Source organism: Impatiens glandulifera, chromosome 9 (genome assembly GCF_907164915.1).
Source record: "Impatiens glandulifera chromosome 9, dImpGla2.1, whole genome shotgun sequence".
NCBI classification, from domain to species: domain Eukaryota; kingdom Viridiplantae; phylum Streptophyta; class Magnoliopsida; order Ericales; family Balsaminaceae; genus Impatiens; species Impatiens glandulifera.
The window spans coordinates 37,630,154-37,653,992 of NC_061870.1; the positions used below are offsets into that span (position 1 = coordinate 37,630,154).

Genomic DNA, 23,839 nt, shown 5'->3' on the forward strand with positions numbered 1-23,839 from the left:
ATAATTGTCTTTCTCTACACTTCAGAGTTTATTTATTTATTTATTTATTTATTTTCGGCCTAGATGTTTCAGTCGGCAAGACTTTTTCAGATCTTTTGTTCCGGTCTTAGTTTGCCTTCAACGATGCTACAATTCCGACGGAAATCATGGCCGACGAAGATGAAGGTCCTGATTTTTCAGCCGTGGTTTTCGCGTGTCGCGGTGTTGCGCTGGCTTCAGTTTCAATCGCTAACTCTGTCTATTCCAACTGTGGCTAGAAGGAAAATCTGGAGACAGCGCCTGACGATTCCTTCCGCCTACGCAAGACAAGCTCCGGTGCTTGTGTCAGGCATCGTGACTTCGTGAGACAGTCACAAAGAAGTTCATGTATGTAATATTCGAATAGGTTAGTTTCTTTACCGAAATAGAAATTCCTTCTTATGACAGAAAATAAAGAACTTAACCATTCTGTTAATGTTTTTGTTGATCTATTGTATCGATTTTACTGACAATTCATCTTATTGTTCGATTGCGCTTGAATTCCTCCCTGAAAGGAAAGGAATCGCAGAAAGTGAAGACGATGAAGGCCATTGTTGGTTTGTTCACAGGTGGATAATCGATTGCTCTATTACCACTTATAAATAGAAATGAAAATGAATTGTAACAGGAGGCGTTATGAATCATAACAATGGCCCTAAGCCCTATATAGATAAAGAGAGAAACTGAAGTTCCAATTAAATTTGGGAGTTATTTCTAAGAATCCTTATATCTCTTTAAACTTTACTTTATATCCAATTACAACCATGCCACATTCATTTGTATTTATGACAAGCTCTCTCCTCCCTAGATGAGAGTACTTTCCTAGTTTTTGATTTATATTGGTGGCTGTTTGTTCTCGCTTCTTTAGGTTCTTGAGTGTCTTTATTGATTAATACAGATGAATCAAACCTTTTGCAGTTCTTTGTTACTTTGTATTGTTCTCCAACCGACGGTGTCTGTTGTACTCTACTGTTGAACTGGTGGAAAGGTTGTTGGTGTCACATGAACTCAAGAAACCCTTCAATTTGGGCAGGATCTGACTCTCCAGGTGTACACTTTATATCTAATTACCTCATACGCTAACTATACATTGGATGTTTTTCTTGTATAAATTTTATGTTGTGACAAGTTTAAGTTTAGCCACATCATTAGAAGAATATCTTGATTTGACATGATTGTCGTGATTATACTTCAGATTGTGCTGGGGCTGAGGCTAGGGCTGTTTATTTTTAGAATCATCTTGGACTAAAAACCAACTTGGTTTGCATTTTTCTTCTTCTTGTATTATACTATAATAATTTGATAGGTAATCAAGTGTGTTTGTGAAAATTCTTTGCAACTCTAAAACTTTTCTGAAAAAGGTTTCTAATCTGTTGTTTTTAAGTCTTTTCTCCACCTTCTCAATAAATTGCAATAGGTATTGGGCCTTTACCGTGTGTTCTATTCTATATAAAGTTTTCTTTCTAACTAAACATGTTTTCCTTAGGTTGCAATGAAGAATTAAAGAAACATGGGAAATTGATACTTTTTTGGAACAAGTGTAGACAATCAAACTCATAGTTGGGGTATCATGACAACATCGACCTTATTGAGACCAAAGGTGAATGATTATAATGTCTTTTCCTGTTAAATATCTTTCTTTTTCAGTAGTAATATATTAATGCTGTGGCAAGAAATTTTGTAGGAAGATGGTTTAATACTTGAGGCTTAGAAAAAAGAAAAAAAGAGAGTCTATGTGAAATCCTGGAGTTTTTTCATGCATTCCATCTATTGGGGATTACAGTTGTGGTTGGATTTTTATCAAGTTACTTATGTGGGATTCATGTTTTTCTGTAGATGAAAATTTCATTAAAACCATACTAAATGCGAAAGTCGCATTGCGATGATAGATTGGGGGATTAAGTTATTGAAATCCTTACATTTATTACTTTCTTGTTATATTGGACATCTTTCAATTTTAACCTTTAATTAATAATTTATTGCATTTATGCAAGATTTCCTTTTCATTTATTTATTTTTGTAATTTTGACAGGACGATTCTGACGATGATCCTCTGAATACCAAATCTTATATCAAGGGATACCCTAGAAATATTTCTCAAAAAGCAGTGGTAGTGCGGAGAAGGTTTCTTTGATGGGTAAGATGGCGGCGGAAAAGAATGCCTCTAGAAATCAAGGGAGCGAGTCTGAGCCTGTTCGTAAAAGCACGAGAGTGCGCAGGAGGCGTGTACTAGATGGAGAGTCTGATGAGGAAGATCTCGAGATTAGATACCTGGAGAATCTACAATATGCCAAGGCTGCAGTTGCGAACGATCAACAGAATTCAATGGTCTATAAGAATGGGAAACATCAGCTGGACTCAAATCCATGCAAAGATGGTAATACGATATCAAGATCTAAAAGAGGATCTGACGACACAGATGGTGAGTATGAAGAGGAGGATGTATTGTCATCTGAAAGTGAGTATGGAAGCACAAAGAAGAACTCAAAGAAGAAACCAATAAAGGATTCTGTTGAATCACCTTCTGAAAGTAAGAGGTCATTCTCTCTTACGACTCGTCAGCGAGCCCTTTTGTGTGGTAAAGATTCTTCTTCTGCATCTGGTGCAAGTGAAATTGAGTTTCCCAATGGGCTACCTCCTGCTGCTCCTCGAAGTAAGTAACTTGAACAAATAATCAGTTTTCTTGGATGAATCTATATGATTTTTGTTTTTCTTATAGAGCAAAAGGAGAAGCTTTCCGATGCAGAACAACAGAAGAAGAAGGCTGAGGCTGCTCAGAAACGTAAAATACAACTTGAGAAGGCAGCCATGGAATTAGAGGTTTGCCTTTTGTGAATGCCTTATGTTATATGTTATAAACTGTTTGTTTAACTTCTTCTGTCCGTGATAAACTTCGTAGGCCGAGGCTATTAGGAAAATTCGGGGTCAAGAGTCTGGCAGGAAGAAACGGGAATGTAAGATAAAGAAACGCCAGGAAGAACTGGCACAGGTAACTCTTAGCTTTCGAGTGGTTGTCATGAATTTTACTGGCAAAATGTTAAGTCCCATTGAGATATGTCATTCAACTTTATGTTTTTTTTCTTTTTGTATTTGTGTCTGGTTTGAAGGAGAAGGCAGACAAGGCTAAGAGTCTTGAATCGAGCACTATTAGATGGGTAATTAACAGTTCTGGGACTACTGTTATTTTCCCTCAGGAACTTCCAAGTATATTTACCTCTAAGCCTGCCGGGTAACTAGTTCTCCATTTTTCTTTAGGCGATGTTTGGTTCGGGTGGAACTGTAATTAAAATTGGAATTGGACCCCAATTCCAAATCCTTTGTTTGAATTGGAATTATATTTCCATATAAGATTTTTTTTTCTTTTCAATTCCATGATTTCTCCCAGCATAGGAATATTGAATTTTAATTCGATTCCAATTCTTATAAAATTGGAATTATAATTATAATTTCAATTTTAATTATAGTTTCAATTTATCCACATCCAAACATAGCTTAGTTTTCTCTTTTATTGGGGTGTTGGTTTTCTTTTGATGCTAAGTTTAATTCTACGATATACAAATTTCAGTTATCCTCCTCCTCGAGAATCATGTGCCGGTCCGTTATGTAGCAACCCCTACAAGTATCGTGATTCAAAGTCAAATGTTCCGCTTTGCAGTCTAAAATGCTATAAGGCAGTTCATGCGCAGATGGATGCTGAGAAGGATGCCGAGAAGGATACCGAGAAGGATACCGAGAAGGATACCGAGAAGGATACCGAGAAGGATACCGAGAAGGATACCGAGAAGGATACCGAGAAGGATACCGAGAAGGATACCGAGAAGGATACCGAGAAGGACGCCGAGAGGGATGCTCATTCAACCAGTTAGTTCTATTCTCTTTCTTTTTCCTTATCTGAGGGATTTGGTTTGCAGACTATATATTCTTTTAAATTGTTTGGAAGACAAGATGACATACATGCGGATGAGGGATGGATTATCATTTAGTTTTCATTTAATGGTGTACTCTTTCCAACTATTGGTTTTTCTAAGAAACTTGTCAATTTCTATTCATATTCTGTGACTTCTTTTTCTCTTTTTGAAATCATAAGTGTTCATATAATGATTTTGGTGATTTCTCCATGTTTTGGGCATAACCAAAGTGATAGTCCTCTTTGGCATCATATCATCTGCATTTTTAGAGCTGCTTTTGTAATTGTTCTGCATCTAGAGCTTGATCTTCTTCTTTTATCATTTCCTTTAAAAAAACTTGGTCATAGTTTGTCCAAAACCAAGAATCCGATTGTGGGCCCTCAGCCCCCCTTCATCCTTTTGTTAAACCTTCATCCTAGTCACAAATTTGTCAACCAATTGATATATAAAAGAAAAAACCAAATTTGAAGCCACCCTATGATTTTCGGGTGTTGGCCTAGTTGTTGTAAAGAATAAATTCCCTCTATTTCAGCAGAAGCAATGTAAAGTAGGTTGAGGATGATGTAATTAAAGATGCCAACCCCTACTAACTAACTTTGTTTTCCCTTTCTTTTCTAGTTGTATCAAAACATAAGACTCCTCTCCTAATAAATAAAAGTATATTCGCTTTGAGTTTGAGTGAACTCGGTCAATTTCCAACATCGTCAAAGGTGCTTGTTGCAAGACCTTCTCTCTTAGGGGATTTGTTTTCTGGATGTGGTTTGTTTAGGTACAAGGCCTTGTTTGGCCATTTGCAAGTGTGATGACATACACAATTTTGACAATTCCGATTTTTGGGTAGGTGGTTTTGTTTGAATTGTATAGAAAATGACAAGAGATGGAGTCAACATCTCTTTTGGCAAGGGACCATGTGAGAGACCATGCGTATATGGAGCAAGGTTTTGGTTTCAATAAGGTCTTATGGAAATGGACCACTTTGGTGGATCATGACTCTTTTAACTCTATTTCATGTTGTTTAGGTTGTTGGTACAAATTGTCGATACATGTACTTCAAATAACAAACACTCAATTTTGCGCCCAATTGAACGAATACAAATAGAAACACAATTTGGTGAAAATGATAGAAACACGGGATCTGTGGTTTATCGCGAACATCGACACGAAGTAGGAAGCACTAGCATTGCATTGGAAAAGGCATCAATGAGGAGAGAGTTCCTCTCGGAAGGACCAAGTTGTAGACTCTTCTTAACTTTGAGAATCAACCCAGAATTATTTGATTTGCTGGGAAGAATCCTCTTTAGAACATAATATCCATTGTATATCAACCAGCTAATATTGATATAATAATGTGCAAAAATCACATTTCCCATACAATACATACTTTTATCCCTATTAAATATTCATGACATATCATAATAAATCTGCACATTTTATTTTCACAGAGAAGATAAAGGTTTAGTCTAAAAAGTCAACTTCTTGAGGGATAAGGCAGTAGAATAGAATTAGACTTGAAAATAGCAGTCTAACTTAAAAAAAAAAAAAAAAAAACCATAGTTGAAGATAGTTTGAGACTACTTTTCCCTTATAATATCTAAACTTTTATAATATATATATATATATTTTTTTAATTTGGAAGCTAGCATGTCATCCGCTTCAATTTAAGATGTTATAAGTATAAGTTGGAATTCTATTAATAGAAGAAATATCATAAAAACAAATACATTTCAAAATCGGTTTGTATACTATCAATCAAAAACATCTACAATATCTAAAATTTAAAACAATTAAGAATACATAAAAGAGGATGACTCAAGTGTAAAAAAAAAATGTAAGATCATACAAGCCCTAGTTAATACTATACTTCCCTTGAATTGGAAGGATAAATCCATCCATTATCCATTCATTAATCCAACAAACAAAGCCATCATCTTAATTAATTATTAATACTAATTCCAATATAAAAAATTCATATTTGGTGAGACACGTATCAACCACTTCTCATCCATCATCTTTCCTTGTCCCAATTACCATAATCCAATTTGTGTAAATATATGAATAAATCTTTCTTTAATTCATTAATTATCCCTACATACTAGCTTGCTACATACATTATTATTATTAATTAATTAATTCTATATTATCTCTGCCTAACCCTCAATAATTAGACAGCAAATACATATACATTATGGATGATTCATGATCAAATAATAATGAAGTAACAAAAATTAAGAAATGGTCCGAAGTCTAATGTCAACTATGTCATGGCAACCACTCTATAAGTCCCTATCTTTGTTAGTTCAATATAGCTGCATGCCAACCTCCATCCATATAAATAAACCCTTTTTTATACAACACTTTTGTTCCTTCAAAAACAAATATTGCTTCATTTTTTCCATACCCTTAATTTAGCCAATAATGGGTATTAGAGCTACACCAATATTGGTCGAGCCATTTTACATCCTCGTCTCCAATCTCCTCACCCTCCTCCTCCCTCTTTCGTTCCTCCTCCTATCGAGGGTCGCAACCCAAAACTATTTCTATACATTGGGTGGCGAACAATTGATTCGTAGGCGTCGTTCATCTGATCTTATCTTCTCCGAGCACGTGTTTCACACCACACGCCCAATTATTAATCTCGTTATACATTTAGTTGTTTCAATCCTCAGCATTGCATCTCTCAGCCATGGCCTTAGTAGTAAGCTCGGAAGGAGTCATCGTCAATTGCCCGCACGTTATAGTGGTGCCCGCTTGCATGCCTCGTGGTTTTTGCTATGCGTAGTTCAAGTGTGCGTGGGAATTGGCATTGAGGAGAGTATAGCTTCCGGGGTTGAATATGGGGAAAGCAAAGGGACTACGGGTTTTGTGAGTAGAGTCATATTCTTCTTAGGGTTACACGAGACGATGATGTATTGGTCGAGGGTTGTTGTGAAGCCGGTGGTGGATGAGACGGTTTATGGCGAGCCGAAGAAGGATGGGAGATGGGTGGAGAAGGTGGCGGTGGCGGCTAGCTTTGGTGGATTGTGGTGGTGGAGATTGAGAGATGAAGTAGAGGCCATGGTTGGTGTGGTTGAGGCTAAGAAAGTGTTGCTTATGGAAATTGGGATTTTGGATTTTGTAGGTTGGTGGCTTTATTACCTAACGGTTACAATAGGAATTGTGAAGGTGGTAAAGAGTACTTTATGGGTGGGGATAATATTGCTTTTTGAAAGGAGATCAGTCGAAGCAAATCCGGATCATCATGTATTGCATTACTATAGAGATGATCATGATGATAATGATAATGATCATGATGATAATGATAATGAACATGAACTAAAGGTCTAATATTTTAGTTATAAACCATTTTATATGATACTCTTATTATAATTAGTTAAAACTAACATGAAGAGTATGTTCAAATAATTATTTGTGTTTGTTGGTCGTGGAAATGGTTGAAAATGGACCATTAATCTAAAGTTATGATAAATTAATAAATAATATATAATGGCACCCGAGCAATAATACTTCTAATCAGCAAATCGGCCCCATGTTTGGGATGCCTAAGCCTAAAAAACGTGATTTTTGATTGCTAAAAAAATTGATAAAAAAATAAGTTTTTGTGAGATTTGAACTCATGACAAAATAATAATTTTATGTTTTCTTCCTAAACCATTAGGCAAGATCTATTTATGTTTAAAAAATTATAAAAACTTATTATTTATTTTATTTAATGGGCTGGTTACCCAACCCAATCAGAGAAATTAATGTTTTGCATTCAATTTGATCAAATGTCAGTTTTTTTTTTTTCCTAGTATGCATTTGATCGAAAATAAATTGTGAAAAAATTTCAAACCCAATACAAAGCTTTTACAAGTTGAAGTGTGATTTTGATATATTTCGCAAGTTCAGGTCCCAATTTGTCTCGGTAGAAGTAAAAGTGTTAATTTGAAAGTCTATTTAGTTAAGGCTAGATAACCGTTTTTATTGTTTTTTTATGTTCACTTGCACCTTATTTATATAAATATAAACAGGACGTTAATTATAATTCGACAAGTTTCTTATGATTGAAGGGTTTTTTTTCGGTTTGACTGATCAAAAATAGAGCGTGATATTATTTGTGTTTTTCGGCTCACCTCGATCTCACCTTCATTCTATCATGAACACGGCTAGTAGCAACAAGTGATGAATATCTCTAGGCTCTAGCCTCCCTGAGGTCCTGAATTCGAGTCCGTCAAACGTCAAATTATGCACCTGATTAAATAATTAAGTGTGTTTGTGCATTGTGTGCTTAACCCGCGATGATTAATTACAAAAGAAGCAAAATTCCTGAGAAAACAAACAATTAATATATAAAATCACTAATATATTTATTTTTTTATATTTTATAAGAGATTTAAATTTATTTTTTATAATAATATATATATATTATTAAAAAATTCATTTATATAATTTAATCAAATAATTTTTTATTTTATTTTATAAATTATGGTTATAACGGACGAAAATTCTGAAAACTGGATGGTCGGAATGGTAATAAAAAAAAAATTAAAAGTATGATGATAAACACATTTCCTTTCCTAATACACCCTACTCTTATCATTACCTACCATCATTATAATATTATAATATAAAAGAAAATATAAAATTTAAATTAAATTAATATAATTCTTATTAAGCATGTTACAAAAGTAAGTGTGCATGATAAACAAAAATTTATGAGAATAATAAAATTAAATATTATTTAATATGAATGTATGATGTTGAATTATAAAATTGTGAATTAATCCTAACTCAAAATAAACACTCTTAAATTATAAAATTCTTATTTAGAACACTCATATCATTCTACAAAATGAGAAAAAACAACATAATAATTAATAGTAAGATTATTGTTACCTTATGTCACAAATGATATCACATTACTCATAATTAAGAAATAATGATAAATGATAAAAATGTACAAATAATGATTTAGCTAATTTTTAATTAATAAACTATATTATAGAAATGTTATAATGGGCCGTGTTCGTGTTTGTGCTCGTGTTATGCTCACGGGAATGGGCTATGAAAATGGTCGGCCTTATAAATTGTCCTAGCGCTCTACCCTAAAACGTAACCCTAATTTTGACGCCCCTAGAACGTAACCCTAATCTTAACGCCGTTAAGAGATGTTTTTTTATTGGTGAAATTTTATTGATAATCTTTTATATTAAAATGTCTCTTAAATTATTTAAAATTATATTTATAAACATTTTAATTACTTAATGAAAATAATTCTTAAGATTATATATATTAAATATAATTATTTCAAAATAAATTAATAAATAAATAAAATAACAAGTTACAGATGGCGCGGCAGTAATGTAACGGCCCTTGAAGAACGGTAAAGTTAGACCAGCATAAGGTTATAGTGATGACTGAACCCACATGCCTCTTTTTATCCTTCTTGCCATTTTCATCTCTCTCTCTCTCCTCTTCTCTCTCTTTCGGCTGAAGAGAGAGATCAATCATGGTTTCTAAATCAACCGATTCTTCCTCGAGACAGAGAGTTAGTTCTCTTCCCTCTATATTACCTTTTATTTTTTTGAATTTAAACTTATATTAAGCAATCGAACATGATCATTAAGAATTTCCGGTGATGGGGATTCTTATTTTAAGCTTTTTTTATAAGAGAAATTTAGAGACTTGTAAATCGATCATCTTTGATTTTGGGTTTAAGTTTAATTGTTGTAGTTGCTAAAGTGATTGTGATCGGTGGTAGAAACAGTGAATCGTCTTGTTCTCTTAGTCTCAATCTATGAATTATATACCCAGATGTTTCAACCAGCTAGATATACCTTCCATGGTAACTTGATTATTGATTTAATAGGAGTTATTGAGTTTGTTGTTAATGATACTTAATCTTACCTTCATAGGAATTAGGACACTCTTTGAATGTTCTTAAATGTTGCTTGCATTCATTTAAATCCACCACTACCCTAATGAAGAGAATACTCTATTCACTGTATATATGTTTCATTGGACAATGCAGTTTGAAACAAGGTTGTTGACTAATCGATTTTCTTTTATAGAGATTGCATGAGGAAGATGAAATGGACACTCTTGATACTCTTCCAAGCAAAATAAACCATCTGAAAAAGAAAATTCAGTCAGAAAGAGCTGTTTCAGTCAAAGTAAGTTGTTTAGCCTTTCACCCACAAGATTCCAGTGAGAACTAAAGCACCACTGATCATGGACAGTGCATTCGCATTGCATGACAATGGATTGGTTTAATATCTTATTCTTGGTTGAATTTTGTTTTGTTCTTTTTCCGATTTCTAAAATAGTGAAAGCGTTGTCCATTGCTTTACTTGTGAGCATTTAACTAGCTTTTGGACATCTTATCCATAGGACAAGATTGAAGCGAACAGATTGAATCTTGAAGCTTGTGTTAGCCAGCTAAAAACTCTGGCCACGTCAAGAAACACTGTCTCGATTTCAGAAGAGAGTTATAAATCTACAACGCTTGGTGTTGGATTTCAAAGTCATCTCTGCAAGCTTAGTGGCCATCCTCAAGGATATGGAGACAAGGATTATGTTAGCAGCCATGAGATATTCTACTCAACAAGTACTAGGCTTCCTCGTGTAGTGAAGATTCCACCTTACACTTCGTGGGTTTTCTTGGATAAGTAAGGATGCTTAGTTTATTTTTCTCAATGTTAAAAGATTGTCAAATTATGTTACCCACTCAGGGTATCTCAAGTGGTAGCAGTCTTGAACTAAAAGGCTGAGATATCAGTTTTGATCCCCACTGAAAGCATAGTGATTGAAGTGGGAGGTCATATCGGTGGGATGTTGTGCTAGCCTCCTCTAGAAAAGAAAAAAAATTGTGAAATTATGATTTTGCTTTCTTGAATCAATTTGTTAAAACATAAAACTAAGTGTTTGATGAGTTAAGATAGAGATAATTATCTTACAACAGTTACCTAAATTTGTTTGTTGGAATTTATGTGAACATCAAATGGTACATTTCAAGTGATTAGTATATTGGGCTGGTGTGTATTTACCACATTGGACTTCTGTTTGTGGATTTTGAATCACTAAGTCTATATTTGAAGCAGTCCCATGAACATGAGCTTGTTAGTGAGAGTTTAGGCCATGTAAACATATTGTTCATGGATTTAGTGCTTTCAGGTATAAATTTCATATATTGTCTTCCTCAAATCTCTTGACATGACACAGGAATCAGAGAATGGCGGAGGACCAATCGGTGGTTGATAGATTGAATATCTATTATGGTTCTCAAGGAGGAGAAGAAGCGCTGATATGCAGTGATAGTGATGAAGAAATTGTGGAACCTGAGGAAGAGAAACATGAATTCTCTGAGGGAGAAGACCGCATAATATGGTGTGTATGAAGATTAGTATTTCGTCTCTCCTCCCCAGCCCCAAAAGAGAAAAAAAAAATCACCCGTACTATTTTTTGTTCCTTTTTATGTCAATTTTCTTTAGGAGTATGTTCGGTGAGGTGAAGACTCATAGCTCAATGGTAGAGGAGCGTAGAAACTCATGTCCTTTAGGTCATGGGTTCGAGTTTTCACACCCGGACCATTTACAAAACATAAAAAAAAAAAAAAAGTATATTCTGTTAGCTAAGATTTTTTTTCTTTTGTGGAATTAGAGAACATAGTATGTTCATGGGTTCCCTGCTACGCTGGCAATAATATCATGGCTGGTAGAATTGCATGAATGAAGAATATTGACGCTAATTTAATTACTAAGGATGAGAAAATGTCTTAATATTCAAATTAATGGGCCTATTTGGAAACATGCTTATCTGATCCTAATTCTTTAGGATGGCTTTTGAAGAACATGGTCTCAGTGAGGATGTAAATAACATTGTCAGCAAATATATTAGTGGCACTACTTTACAGATACAGGTAATTGACATAAGCTTCTTTCCTCCCCTGTGGGAAGTGAATAAAAATATGAGAATCAGTGTAGTTCATTCAATTTATCCTCTTCTATGATACTATATATTTACTTTATAACCAGGAGCGCTACGACTTGCTCAAGAATAAATATCAGGGAAACCAAGAAATGGAACCTGAAGAAGAGAGAAAAACAATTCTAGATAAAAGCCTAAGTGCATCAATGGACTCATTAGACAATCTTTTTTGTCGACGGTGTATGGTACGTGGTCTTGTATAGAACTGGACACCCGTTACATGAAATGAGATTGAGATAAGTGCTTAAATGTTTTCTGTCTATGCAATAGGTATTTGATTGCCGCCTGCATGGCTGTTCTCAAACTTTAATTTACTCAGTAAGATTTTAGCTTTTTCTATATGATTTCCTTAAGAAATATGACCTATAGGTTCTGTTTAATATATCTATATTCATTTTAAAGACAATTTGCTTCACAGAGTGACAACTTGTTATATTCTTCTGATTCTGGAGACAACGGGAAACCTTGCAGTGACCAGTGCTACCTCAAGGTAAGGATCTGTTACGAGAAAGAAATGTTGACAAGATTCTCACATATTCATTTTACGGAGACAGGAACAAACCCAAGATGGCAACTTTTATGCATATTTCATCTTCTCTGACAGTAAATCTGAAGAAGTTTTGACTCTTCTCTGACAGTAACCTGATTAGAAGTCTATCAGATTTAAAAAATATATTGTTCTAACCCTGCTCCTTATAGCCTTTTGAATATTTGCTTATTTTATGTCTTTTCAGGAGAATTGTTGTTTACACTTTTTTTCTTTCAAAATTTGGAGTTTCATCATGGTCCCACTTTGCTTTCCCAAATATCTAATTGTAGTATTTTCTTCTGGCAACAGTTGAGAGTGGTTGAAGACTTGGATATGAAATCCTTACATGGAAATGAAACTAGAAGTTCAGATGAGGGAAGCACTTCCATAACCACTAATCCAGAAAGGCAAGGTAACGTCTGTACAGGTCTGGTCTGTGATTGACCGAGGTGGTTTTTGTTGCTCCCTTTTCTCTTTGAACTGTTTTCTAAGAAAGAAGAAAAAATGATGGTTGATGTGACGTGAAGTGATGAAATATAATATATTTCTCTGGAAGTTTGTGGATGAAAATATTACTGCCTTTGAATTATTGGACTTAAATAGTTTCTAACATGCTGCACCTTTTTTTGTGGTACAGAGAAATACAACATATCAAAGTCCACAAATGTGTTGCCAGAGGACTTAACAGTGGTTTCAGATTATTCCAATAGCTTGTTTATGAAAAGGAGAATTTTTTTATCTGAAACCAGTTCCATCACCAGAGCTGAAGACCTTGAAAATAATACACACAAGAAGGATGAACTCCTTAAGCCCATCCAAAATCCAGTCAATTCCATTAATATTGCAAGTGACAAATCTGACCCTAGATATGGGGTTCCTAGGTTTGAAATTTTGGAAAGCATTGCTGATGATACTATAAGCACAATCCAGACTTCAAAAATGTTGGATGTGAAGCAATTGTCCGATCCTGCAAAAGCACAAGTAGATGGTACTTTTCGCAGTTGTGAATGGAAACCTCTTGAAAAAGAGTTGTACTTACAAGGATTAAAAGCTTTCGGCAGTAACAGGTATACTACATTTAGCCCTGGTTAATTATTTTCTTTGAACAAGTTTTTCTATATAAAGAACATGATATAGACCAAAAGTGCAGACATGCAGAGATGGTATTAAATAAAGGTTTTAGCACATATAAATGTTATAATATAAGTTGGACTGTGAAGGAGGTGTACTAGTTTCAGTAATTACTCCTAGGAACAATCAAAAGAAGAATCATAGTTTCAGTTGACTGTATCCCTGGCACATTAATGAAAATAAATCTTATCCATGCTTGGTTTCGATTGTGAAAATGATAAATTCAATTTCAGTCTATTAACGAGTTTTTGTAAGCTCTTGCTTAGATAGTGAAACACTTGAGATGTTCTACTGTTATTTTACTTCCATTCTATTCAGTTGCCTCGTAGCTAGAAACACGCTTTTGGGCCTGAAGACTTGCACAGAGGTATACAACTATATGTATGACGACGGAGCAGCGATGACTCATGGAGCACATTCTGGGCTAAATCCGTATGCTCATGACCATGGGAGATCTGATGCAGATTATATGGTATGTTTCCTTTTCTTTTTTGTCCTTATTCTCTTTCTTGGGAACATTTAATGGAAAAGGAGTTCATTCTTGTTAACAAGAACATACCCAAAATTATGAGTAATTGCTGTAAAAGTATTATGCTAGTGGGTTTAGGGTATGCTAGTCACAGTTCCTGTAATGTACTTATGAAAATTAGTTCTCATGGCCCTATGTGATCCTTACAAAAGCAACTGAGCCACTGAAACTAAAAGACGCACCTAGTAAAATGAACCTAGCTCATAATCTCACACTTATAAGCAATCAATCTTTCTTATATAATTTTCAGATGTTAGATACACAATCTTCAATATCCCAGTCTCAACAGTGTTAGGATTCAATAGGTGATCTCCATGTCACTTAGATATATTAATAATAATAATTACTGGAATAAGAAAAAAGATGATTATTACTTCTTTTTTAAAATATGCTGTTATTATGAATGATAATGCAATGATACACCTTATTAATGAAAAGTTGACCTTTTTCAAAAAATAAAATAATGATAATGCAATGGAAAGGTTCGAAAGGGAAAAGGCATTGAACAATCTTATGCCTTTTCTTTCTCTTTCCCTTTCTTTTGTTGTTTTATTTTTAGTATTGCTTCTTTTGTATTTGGAGATAACAGTTTGGTTTTGGTTCTTATAGATTGATTTAGTAGATTGGTCATTGGTTAAATATTATTTGATGTCCCTTTGTCTATAGGATCCAGAAACACGACCAAGGGTATTCCGTAGAAGAGGAAGAGCTCGGAAGCTTAAATATACCTCTAAGTCAGCTGGACATCCATCTATGTGGAAAAGAATTGCAAATGGGAAAAACCAATCATGTAAGCAGTACACTCCATGTGTGTGTCAGTCTATGTGCGGAAAGGACTGTGCTTGTCAAATTAATGGAACTTGTTGTGAAAAGTATTGTGGGTACGTGAAAATATGGATTAAGTCTCTTATAAATATTCATTTTTACTTTATTCACTAAATAGTTATCTTTTTTTATTTAAATATATATATATACACATCTGAAAGAGAGATAGAAAGGCTAATTGTGAACCTTATGTTCAGGTGCTCAAAAATCTGCAAAAACCGATTCAGGGGATGCCATTGTGCTAAGAGTCAATGCAGAAGCCGTCAATGTCCATGTTTTGCTGCAGGACGTGAATGCGATCCAGATGTTTGCAGACATTGTTGGATTAGGTAATCATTTTTTATCCTTATTTTGTCAGTTTTTCTTTTGTTATTAATTTGACTACCTTCATGCAACAGTTTGGCTGTTGTGATCTAATCAAATTTCTCATATAGATCCTCCCTGTCTATGTAGTGTAAGTTGTAGCCCAAATAATACCCTATGATTAATAGTGGGGTTAACTCTTCATGGAAAACAATGATAGTCCAACTACCTTGATATTACTATTCTGGATGGTCCTCTCTCATTTTGCAGAATTTCAAATATCACTCTTCTACCTCCTTGTCATTTTCTTAATTTATTTTGAGTAGTAAAAATACACCAAGAAAAATTCCAAGATTCATAAAGCAGATTTTTGTGTTTCTCAAATTTTAGTTGCAATTAGTAAATCACTTGTCTTTTTTTAACACTCTCCTGTCAACTAGAAAAGTGAAAATATGGATTTTTGTTGTAATGAAGATATTCTCCATTGTTTTTCTTTCTGTAAACATGGCTGAAAAACAAATTAATGAACCTCCATAACATAACTAATCTTAACAGTTGTGGGGATGGTTCCTTGGGCGAGCCCCCAAGAAGGGGAGAAGGTCAATGTGGGAATATGAGACTCCTTCTAAGGCAACAGCAACGGGTAATCATCAGTTGCCGAACTCTAATCTTTTTATTAGCACCTTCATAAGCTTTTAGATATTCATGTTCTTTCTGTGCAATTATCTGGTCAGATCCTCTTGGCAAAATCAGATGTGACTGGATGGGGAGCCTTCTCCAGGGTACGGCGATCATGTTCCATTTTGTGTTTCATGTTTAATATGCTGTGTTCAATAACTTGGTTCTTTTCAGAATGCTGTCAACAAAAATGATTATCTTGGAGAATACACTGGTGAGTTAATCTCACACGGAGAAGCAGATAAACGTGGGAAAATGTATGACCTTGTAAACTTGTCGTTTCTTTTCGACTTGAATGATCAGGTGAGTGAACTTTCTTTCTCCTCCATTTGTGATATTTCATTTATCTACCCGTGGTCATATTGAAACATGAAGGAACATTATTCATTCACAGTATGTACTGGATGCCTACCGCAAAGGAGACAAACTGAAATTTGCAAACCACTCATCAAAGCCCAACTGCTATGCAAAGGTGTTTTTGTACCCCCTTTTATTTTCAAATCTTGGTCTCAAAAAAAAGAAAACTGATCATACTGTTGAAACAGGTAATGATGGTGGCTGGGGATCATCGTGTTGGAATATTTGCCAAGGACAATATTGAAGCTTGTGATGAACTCTTCTATGATTATCAGTATGGTCCAGATGAAGCCCCTGTGTGGGCTCGAAAACCAGATGGTGCAAAAGGAAATGATTCGTCTAATTCTCTCATTAAAGGCCAAGCCAAGAAACACCAATCTCACTGATGAGCCTGCATTCTTGGCCAGGTTCTTTTATGCTAGCGACATTGAGACATATTATTATTATTATTATTATTATAAGTTTCTTGAAATAAGGCCACAGCTAAGAAGGCAAAATGTAAGTTACTCACCCATACAATAATAAGCTGGAAACTAGTACTCATAATGTTGGTTGTTGTTGAAATTATCCTTTTTTATTGCTATAATAATTGATAGACAGACAAGTACTACTGACTCTTTGTCAAGTAAGATGCACCCTTGTTGTTGAAAATTTATATACAAGTATTAGGGTTCCAGGCTTACTTATAAATGAAGGTCAAAATGATAAATTATTAGGTAGAGAAGGAAGTCTATAAATAAAAGCTTTAAATATATATATATATACATGTGGGTAGTTAATGAACTTGAAGAACATTTATTTCCCCCCATTCCATCTATCTACCCCATTTATTATGATGTTAAAATTAAATCTATACCAACCAATATTTTAATGCAATCTCTGTTCTTCATTTATCCAACCCCCAACCCTTCTTTATTATTGAGCCAGAAATCTTATCTATATTGATTGTTTTTTGTGATCTTGTTCCCATGATTGTCTTTAATTGCTTCACTAGCCTTCTCAAATCATTTGCTAATTTGTAACCTCAAACCATTAGGATTGATTTTTTCCTATTTTGAGGAGAAAAAAAAGTGATTATTTGCAATTTAACGCCTGTTTATTCAAATAACCACCTGATGTCGAATAAAACCCTAGAGGATTTCCCTAAACTACTACAAATATCACCTATTTAAATGCATGACAGTAAATTATTCAAGATGCATAATATAACGAGGAGACTCAAATTGAATCAAGGTTTTATCCCAACAGAAGAAAAAACCCGAGCAAAAAGAGTAAATTTCTATGACAACTCTGGCTAGCTCTGATGGATCCATTCTAACTTTCAAATACAGCCTCGACAATAGCGTGCTTTCGTTTGGGATATCCCATCCCGATCATATGGTTAACATAAACCTTGTCGTCTTTCACAGTGGCAGCAGTCATGAGCCTATGAATAGGTCCCTTAAACTTACCCACAACTTGAGCTGTCTCCCACCCATCAGAGCTCTCGACTAGAAGTGATGTTTTTGATCCAGCAACCACAAGCTTGGTTGGAGACAATAGCTCTAAACCATCTCCTAACAAAAGTGATCCCTTTATGATGTCAATAGGCTTCACTTCTTCTCCACCATCCTTATTATTACCTGTCTCAATCTTGAAGAGCTTGCCTGAGAAGGTGTGGATCACGATTAGGTAACCGTCTGGATGGTATACAATTCCGTTCAGTCCGACTAAGTTTTTGTACCATTCTTTCGGTTTGAAGAGAGGGCTTTCTATAAGGTGGAGGAATTTTCCATCTGGTGCCACTTTCCAAATCTTGCTTCCTTTCGTGTCTGTTACGTATGCGTATCCTTCGTGATCAACTGCTACGTCGTCTGCAAACGTCTTCTCGCCTGTTCGAAAGTACGAATAATTTGAGTTTGTTTTGTGTTTAAACAACGATGATAACTAAGTATTTTCTTGTTCAAATGTATATATAATAATCAAATAATTATAACATGACAAAGGTGCAAATACATTATAAAAAAAATAAATAGAGGCAGCCAACCAGCAACATATAATGGGGAATTTAATGCAATAATTTGTTTGTATCATAATGTTATTTTGTGAGCTGAATAATCATTGGCCGGCCATTCACCAAGAAAACTAAATGTTAGGCATAAGTTACAAATATATATATATATATGAATACATTTTTTTTTTCAAAAATTGAGTATAATTTAAATAAAATTCAAATAACTTTCAAGACTAAGAAAATTCAGAAATTCATTCAATTAAATTAGTGTTTTTTAAAAATTAATCTTATTATTTTAAAATATTATAAAGATAATATATAATAATTTAACACAAATAATCATGTTAAACAATATTTTTCCAAAAATTCAGATTATTTTTAATTAAAAAAAATAAACCTTGGCCTGTTCTAAATTATACATATATTTTTTTTTTGAAAGAATAAAAAAATTAAAATTGTAAGGAAAATGAATAACAAATGTCGATAATTGGGGAAGATAAGAAGAAAATGATGATGATGATGATGATATGAAGAAGTGTACCAGTGAGATGAGTAAGGAATAAACGATTCCAGGATGTAAGATCATAAGCAGCAATTGCGCTATACTTGTTGCCAAACACATCTGCAATCGCCACCAGTAAACGATTCCTTGGCCGATCAATCACCATGCCAAGAGAAGAATTCCCAGCCAGATCGGCTTCCTTCACCACAGTCACCTCCTCCAACGCACCTTCTTTGCCGTCGTCATCCACTCGGATCTCGCCAATTCCTCCATCGAAGAATGAAACGATGAATCTACGGTTGACCTCGTCCCATTTAGCGCATTCTCTCATCCATCCGCCGCTGTTATAGTAATAAGCGTGAGTTGACAAACTTGCCGTCTCAAGTGATATGATAATTGCGATCGGAATCGCTGAAATCAATAAGACCGCCACAAAAAACTTCGTTGAACAGATGTTACTCGTCGACGCCGCCATGGTGATGATGATGATGAATAAGACTTGATTTCACCTTCTTCTTCTTCTTCCTTCTTCTCCGATCGTATCGAGGTTTTATATCTGGCTATGGAAACCCTGATTTTGGTGAGAAGTAAGTAGGCAGTAGGTCCTCAATTTGTCATTCTTTATTAAATAAATGTTTGTTTATTTGAAAACACTTTCATTTCATCTCAATTACTGAAAATATTATAATATACATTTTTAAACATAATCAAGATATTTTCTTCTATAATAAAGCAGCTAATCATATAATTAAATGAATCTTTTCAAAATTACAGTTTTTATATTAGATTTAGAACCACAATAATTATGTGAATGTTTTATGGAAAACTATTTATTTGATATCTTATAAATATGTTTTAATTAAAATATATTTTAGTACTATTTAGAATTTTTTTAATTATTATCTTACATTTATTAATTAATTGGTATTTTTATTATGGTTAAAGTAATTAATTTAATGAAATAGTTATTGTATATTTGTATTTGAAGATAATTAGATTACTTTTAAATAATTAAATAATAAAGTTTTGAATTATTTGAATTGAATATGCTGAATCATCTAAATAATTGAATTAAATTAACCTGAATAATTAATAGTCTTGCTCAAACAATTAAGTCAAATCATTTCATTACCACTATCGATTAACATTTACACAAAAACAATATATAATAGGTTCAATTTATACTAATTTTAATTTTAGGATTGTATAAAATAATTTTTTTTATTGGTTTTGTTATCCATTGATGTCTAGCACGACCTTACAACGATGAACTACATTGTTTAAAGTGGTCTATAATCATTTTTATTATTGATAATATCTAGAAATGAATATTTTCTAAATCTAATGAAAAGATTGGTTCTATAATCAATATAATGGTAGGTAAATCCATGAAGAAAATGGATGATTTGAGAAAGTTTGACAAACAAACAAACATTTTAAGATAGAGACATGTTAATTTTTAAATCAAATTATGATATTCACAATTGATATTGCTTGCAAAATAAGAAATTAAAGATTCATCAATTTGTCACAATGTTAGAAGATTACTACAACAATAACAAGAACATGGATTTTCAGTATGTATATTGTGAGGCAAAGATTATACACCAAAACATGCTACAGCATGGGTATAATTATTAATATCTCATCATGTTGTGTATTTTTTATATTATCTCATCGTGTCTTTTTTATATTGTTTGTTATAAATACTTTTTATAGATCTGAATAAAAGTTTAATATGATAAAATGAGAAAATAAATGAACGACCGGTAAACAACCAACCAACAAGTGGATATATAAAAAAAATTGGGTTATAGATCCACATAAGTGGGTAGCCTTAACCGGATGTGTGGTAACAGGTAAGGCCCAAAGGCCGTTCCCGTCCCTGTCGGGGGAGATGCCAACCATCTCTCCTTTCTACGAACACATTGATTAACCTAGGATCTTAATTACTTATACTTGGCCTGAAGTTCATAATCTTTCGATGTGGTAAAATATATTTATTAAAAAAATAAAATTGGCGTCACCCAGAGACTTTTAGTGTCTTGTACTAACATAATAACCATCTCACAATTATACCATGAGAGCTTGTGTTAATAATATTAAACTTATGTTTCTTATATATACACCTTAATTATATCTTATATGTAACAAACAGTTCTATTATTTTGTTAGTCTACTCTAGTCCTATATTTAGTATTATTTAACAAAAAATCAAATTGAATCATCTTAAAAACTAAATTAATTTGTAGTCAATTATTGACAAGAAGACCATGATAAATATAGAAGAAAATAAGTTAAAAATAAATAATTGAAAGATACTTACGAAACAAGATAGTGAAAAGTCTTGTTCATCAAAATCAAAACAAAATGATTTGTTTTTATAACTACTGCTGTATTAATACAAACTAAAATTTAAGGTGAAAATAAAATGATTATATGTCTCTAATTAAGGTGGATATCCTTTGGCTCTTCATTTGATTTTAATTAAAGAGAAATGGCAGTTTGGTAATAATATAGAGGGTGAAGAAAAACAATGATATATCTCCTTGAAAATATCGTCTGTTGATGGGGAAATGACGTGGGGACGTAGCATTGGCCCATCCCATGCCATGATAAGATATGTTCATTAATACATATAGTCGCCGGCACCCATATTTCTCTAGTTACGTACATTAAAAAATGGCTACAATATTCTCTGCCGGCACAGTCAACTTCTCGATGGCAAGACTAGTCTGTTGCAGGGTGAATAACGCTCAGGTTAAACTGCCATGGAGGAGAAACCCTATCTGCGTGCGGCGGTCAGGACAGTCCGGCCGGTTGAGCTACGTGACGGCGGCGGCGGCGGCGGACATCCTGTCGGAGAAGGTGGAGAAGAGCGTGGTAGAGGCGAAGGAGGTGTGTTCGGATGATCCGGAGAGCGGGGAGTGCGTGGCAGCGTGGGACGAGGTGGAGGAGCTGAGCGCGGCGGCGAGCCACGCCAGGGACAGGGAAAAGGAAACGTCCTCCGACCCACTTGAGATCTACTGTAAGGATAATCCTGAGACCGATGAGTGTCGCATTTATGATAATTAATTGATACAGGAACCATCTATCCTATATATCCTATCCATTGCTTAATCATTTCTATTATGAAGTAAATCATAATCACCACCATCATTAATAAAGTTTTTGTATTAAATGATTTGGTTATTTTTTTTTAGATAATCTTGTTTATTATATATAATAAGTTATGAAAATATAAAAGTATTAATGTTTAATCGAAGATATTTTTTATAAGAAGAATAAATAATATTTTAATTATAAATTAATTAATTTGATTGTTTAATGAATATGTATATTTTGATTACTTAATCAAAATAATAGTTTATTTAAACAGATGTGTTTGATAAATTTAACTTGTTTATTATAAAAATATTTAAAGAGTATTAATATATAATAAAAAAAAATTATTTTATTTTTATAAATTAAATGATAGAATTGTTTGAGATTTTTTTTTTTTTTAATGTCTAACTTGTATAAATGTTACTAAAACAATTATTTGATAACTGAAATATATAATAATTATTCATTTCTTTTGAGACATGTCGATAATAGTTTCTTGATGTTTGTGCCTTGTCGAGTGGTTTTAAGCTTTATTTAATTTTAGTTTGCATTTTAAAGAAATTAATTATTATTTTATTTATTTTTCGTATAATTTAATTTAATAATAAAATAAAATAATTTTATTATTTTATAATAGTACTAGTTATGTTTAAACAATTTTTATAATTTTTTTTATTATATATGAATATTATCTAAAAAAATTAAAATGTTTATCGTATAATGATTTAATAATTATTAAAATAAATATATACTTAAACAAAATAAAATTGTTTAAAATAAATATGTTTTTATAATAATTTTGTAGAGTAATGTTTTTTTAATTAATAAATTATTTAAAAAAATACGTTAGGTGTGATTTTTAGAGAGTGATTTGTTTTTCATCATAAATATTTTAAAGGTATTAATATATAATAATAAAATAAATTTAAAATTTTAAAATAAAGAATAGTTCAATTAATAAATTGATTGATTTAATTGCTGAAAAATATATTATTTTAAATTATTTATTTTTTTACCAAATAAGGATTTAAATAATTATTAAAATAGATATATACTTAAGAAAAAAACTATTTAAAATAAATATTTTGAAAAAAATAATTATGTTAAAAGTATTAATATATAATTAAAAAAATATTTTATTTTTTTAAAATAAAAAATATATTAGTATTTTAAATGATAAATTAAATAATTTTACTGAAAAATAATAATTTAGTAGGATATTATTATAATCAATAATGTAATAATTTGTTTTTCTTTTATATTTCTAAGAATAAAAATAAATAAATTATAAAAGAATGTTTTATTAAAATTTTTAAAATAAATTATTTAATAAAATATAAGTAAATATATTTTAAGTTAATAATTAAAATTATAGATAATTATTTTTTTAAACTTAGAAAAATTATCAATTCAAACTAAATCCAGGTCAATTTAAATAAATATATTACTTAAGAGTTTATTTGATATTGGTTGATTTGAATAACTAACTGTTATTTTTAAATAAATAAATGATATATATTAATGACTATTGTTTACTTGATCTTATAAATATGAGGATAAACTATGTCAATAAATGATGATAATTTGATTTCTTTTATGATTATTTAATTATTAATATATTACATTTGATGATAAATGGATAGCAACTAAAAAAATATTTTCATTCTTCTACACTATTAGTAAACCTATTCATTTAAAACATGCTTTAAGTATATTTGCACGAGTAATAATATAAAAAATTGTGAAAAAAATATTCCAGTAAAAATGTTTATGGGCGGGTCAACCCACAATCCGACCCAAATATTTATTTAATTTAACATATATTCAAATTAACCACAACTCTCGACCCGGCAATCCGGACACTTTAAAAATTAAGCATCATTATATATAAATATATTAGTTAGTTAAAAAGTTGAACTTATATTGTTAAAATATCCTACGTTCATCAAATTTAGTGTTGAATTTAAAATATAAATTGTTATTAGCTTGGTTAGTT

The 23,839-nt window shown here is 32.5% G+C and overlaps 5 protein-coding genes and 1 non-coding gene across 8 annotated transcripts; 4 read left to right on the plus strand and 2 right to left on the minus strand.

Moving 5' to 3' along the window:
- Positions 1-67: 67 nt before the first annotated feature.
- On the plus strand, positions 68-4,067 carry LOC124915653 (cylicin-2-like). 3 transcript variants are annotated; one of them, XM_047456409.1, is made up of 9 exons: positions 68-385; positions 534-587; positions 937-1,066; positions 1,505-1,618; positions 2,051-2,671; positions 2,738-2,838; positions 2,918-3,007; positions 3,126-3,247; positions 3,584-4,067. In XM_047456409.1, exons 5-9 carry the CDS (start codon positions 2,152-2,154, stop codon positions 3,882-3,884), a joined length of 1,134 nt encoding a protein of 377 aa, XP_047312365.1. In that variant the 5' UTR covers positions 68-385; positions 534-587; positions 937-1,066; positions 1,505-1,618; positions 2,051-2,151; the 3' UTR covers positions 3,885-4,067. The 3 variants fall into 3 exon arrangements, with proteins under 3 accessions (XP_047312365.1, XP_047312367.1, XP_047312366.1); XM_047456411.1 differs by lacking the exon at positions 534-587; XM_047456410.1 differs by lacking the exon at positions 68-385 and having other exon boundaries at positions 492-587.
- Positions 4,068-6,302: 2,235 nt separating this feature from the next.
- Positions 6,303-7,317, plus strand: LOC124916627. Its single transcript, XM_047457371.1, has one exon. The coding sequence runs from the start codon at positions 6,342-6,344 to the stop codon at positions 7,248-7,250; it is 909 nt and encodes a 302-aa protein (XP_047313327.1). The 5' UTR covers positions 6,303-6,341; the 3' UTR covers positions 7,251-7,317.
- A 1,999-nt stretch (positions 7,318-9,316) lies between these two features.
- On the plus strand, positions 9,317-16,850 carry LOC124914609 (histone-lysine N-methyltransferase EZA1). The gene is made up of 18 exons (XM_047455196.1): positions 9,317-9,453; positions 9,977-10,078; positions 10,296-10,573; positions 11,127-11,291; positions 11,739-11,823; positions 11,939-12,076; positions 12,162-12,209; positions 12,310-12,381; positions 12,730-12,832; positions 13,058-13,487; positions 13,870-14,023; positions 14,747-14,961; positions 15,103-15,234; positions 15,764-15,851; positions 15,943-15,990; positions 16,061-16,189; positions 16,281-16,358; positions 16,432-16,850. Exons 1-18 carry the CDS (start codon positions 9,415-9,417, stop codon positions 16,627-16,629), a joined length of 2,502 nt encoding a protein of 833 aa, XP_047311152.1. The 5' UTR covers positions 9,317-9,414; the 3' UTR covers positions 16,630-16,850.
- A 549-nt stretch (positions 16,851-17,399) lies between these two features.
- LOC124914536 lies at positions 17,400-19,339 on the minus strand. Its single transcript, XM_047455112.1, has 2 exons — positions 18,778-19,339; positions 17,400-18,114 (listed from the first exon to the last, which is right to left on the minus strand). Exons 1-2 carry the CDS (start codon positions 19,211-19,213, stop codon positions 17,558-17,560), a joined length of 993 nt encoding a protein of 330 aa, XP_047311068.1. The 5' UTR covers positions 19,214-19,339; the 3' UTR covers positions 17,400-17,557.
- A 1,198-nt stretch (positions 19,340-20,537) lies between these two features.
- Positions 20,538-20,665, minus strand: LOC124916883. Its single transcript, XR_007096958.1, has one exon. It is a non-coding gene; the product is annotated as a U6atac minor spliceosomal RNA (small nuclear RNA).
- A 748-nt stretch (positions 20,666-21,413) lies between these two features.
- Positions 21,414-21,828, plus strand: LOC124916474 (calvin cycle protein CP12-1, chloroplastic-like). Its single transcript, XM_047457190.1, has one exon. It carries the CDS (start codon positions 21,421-21,423, stop codon positions 21,811-21,813), a length of 393 nt encoding a protein of 130 aa, XP_047313146.1. The 5' UTR covers positions 21,414-21,420; the 3' UTR covers positions 21,814-21,828.
- The last annotated feature ends 2,011 nt before the right edge of the window (positions 21,829-23,839 follow it).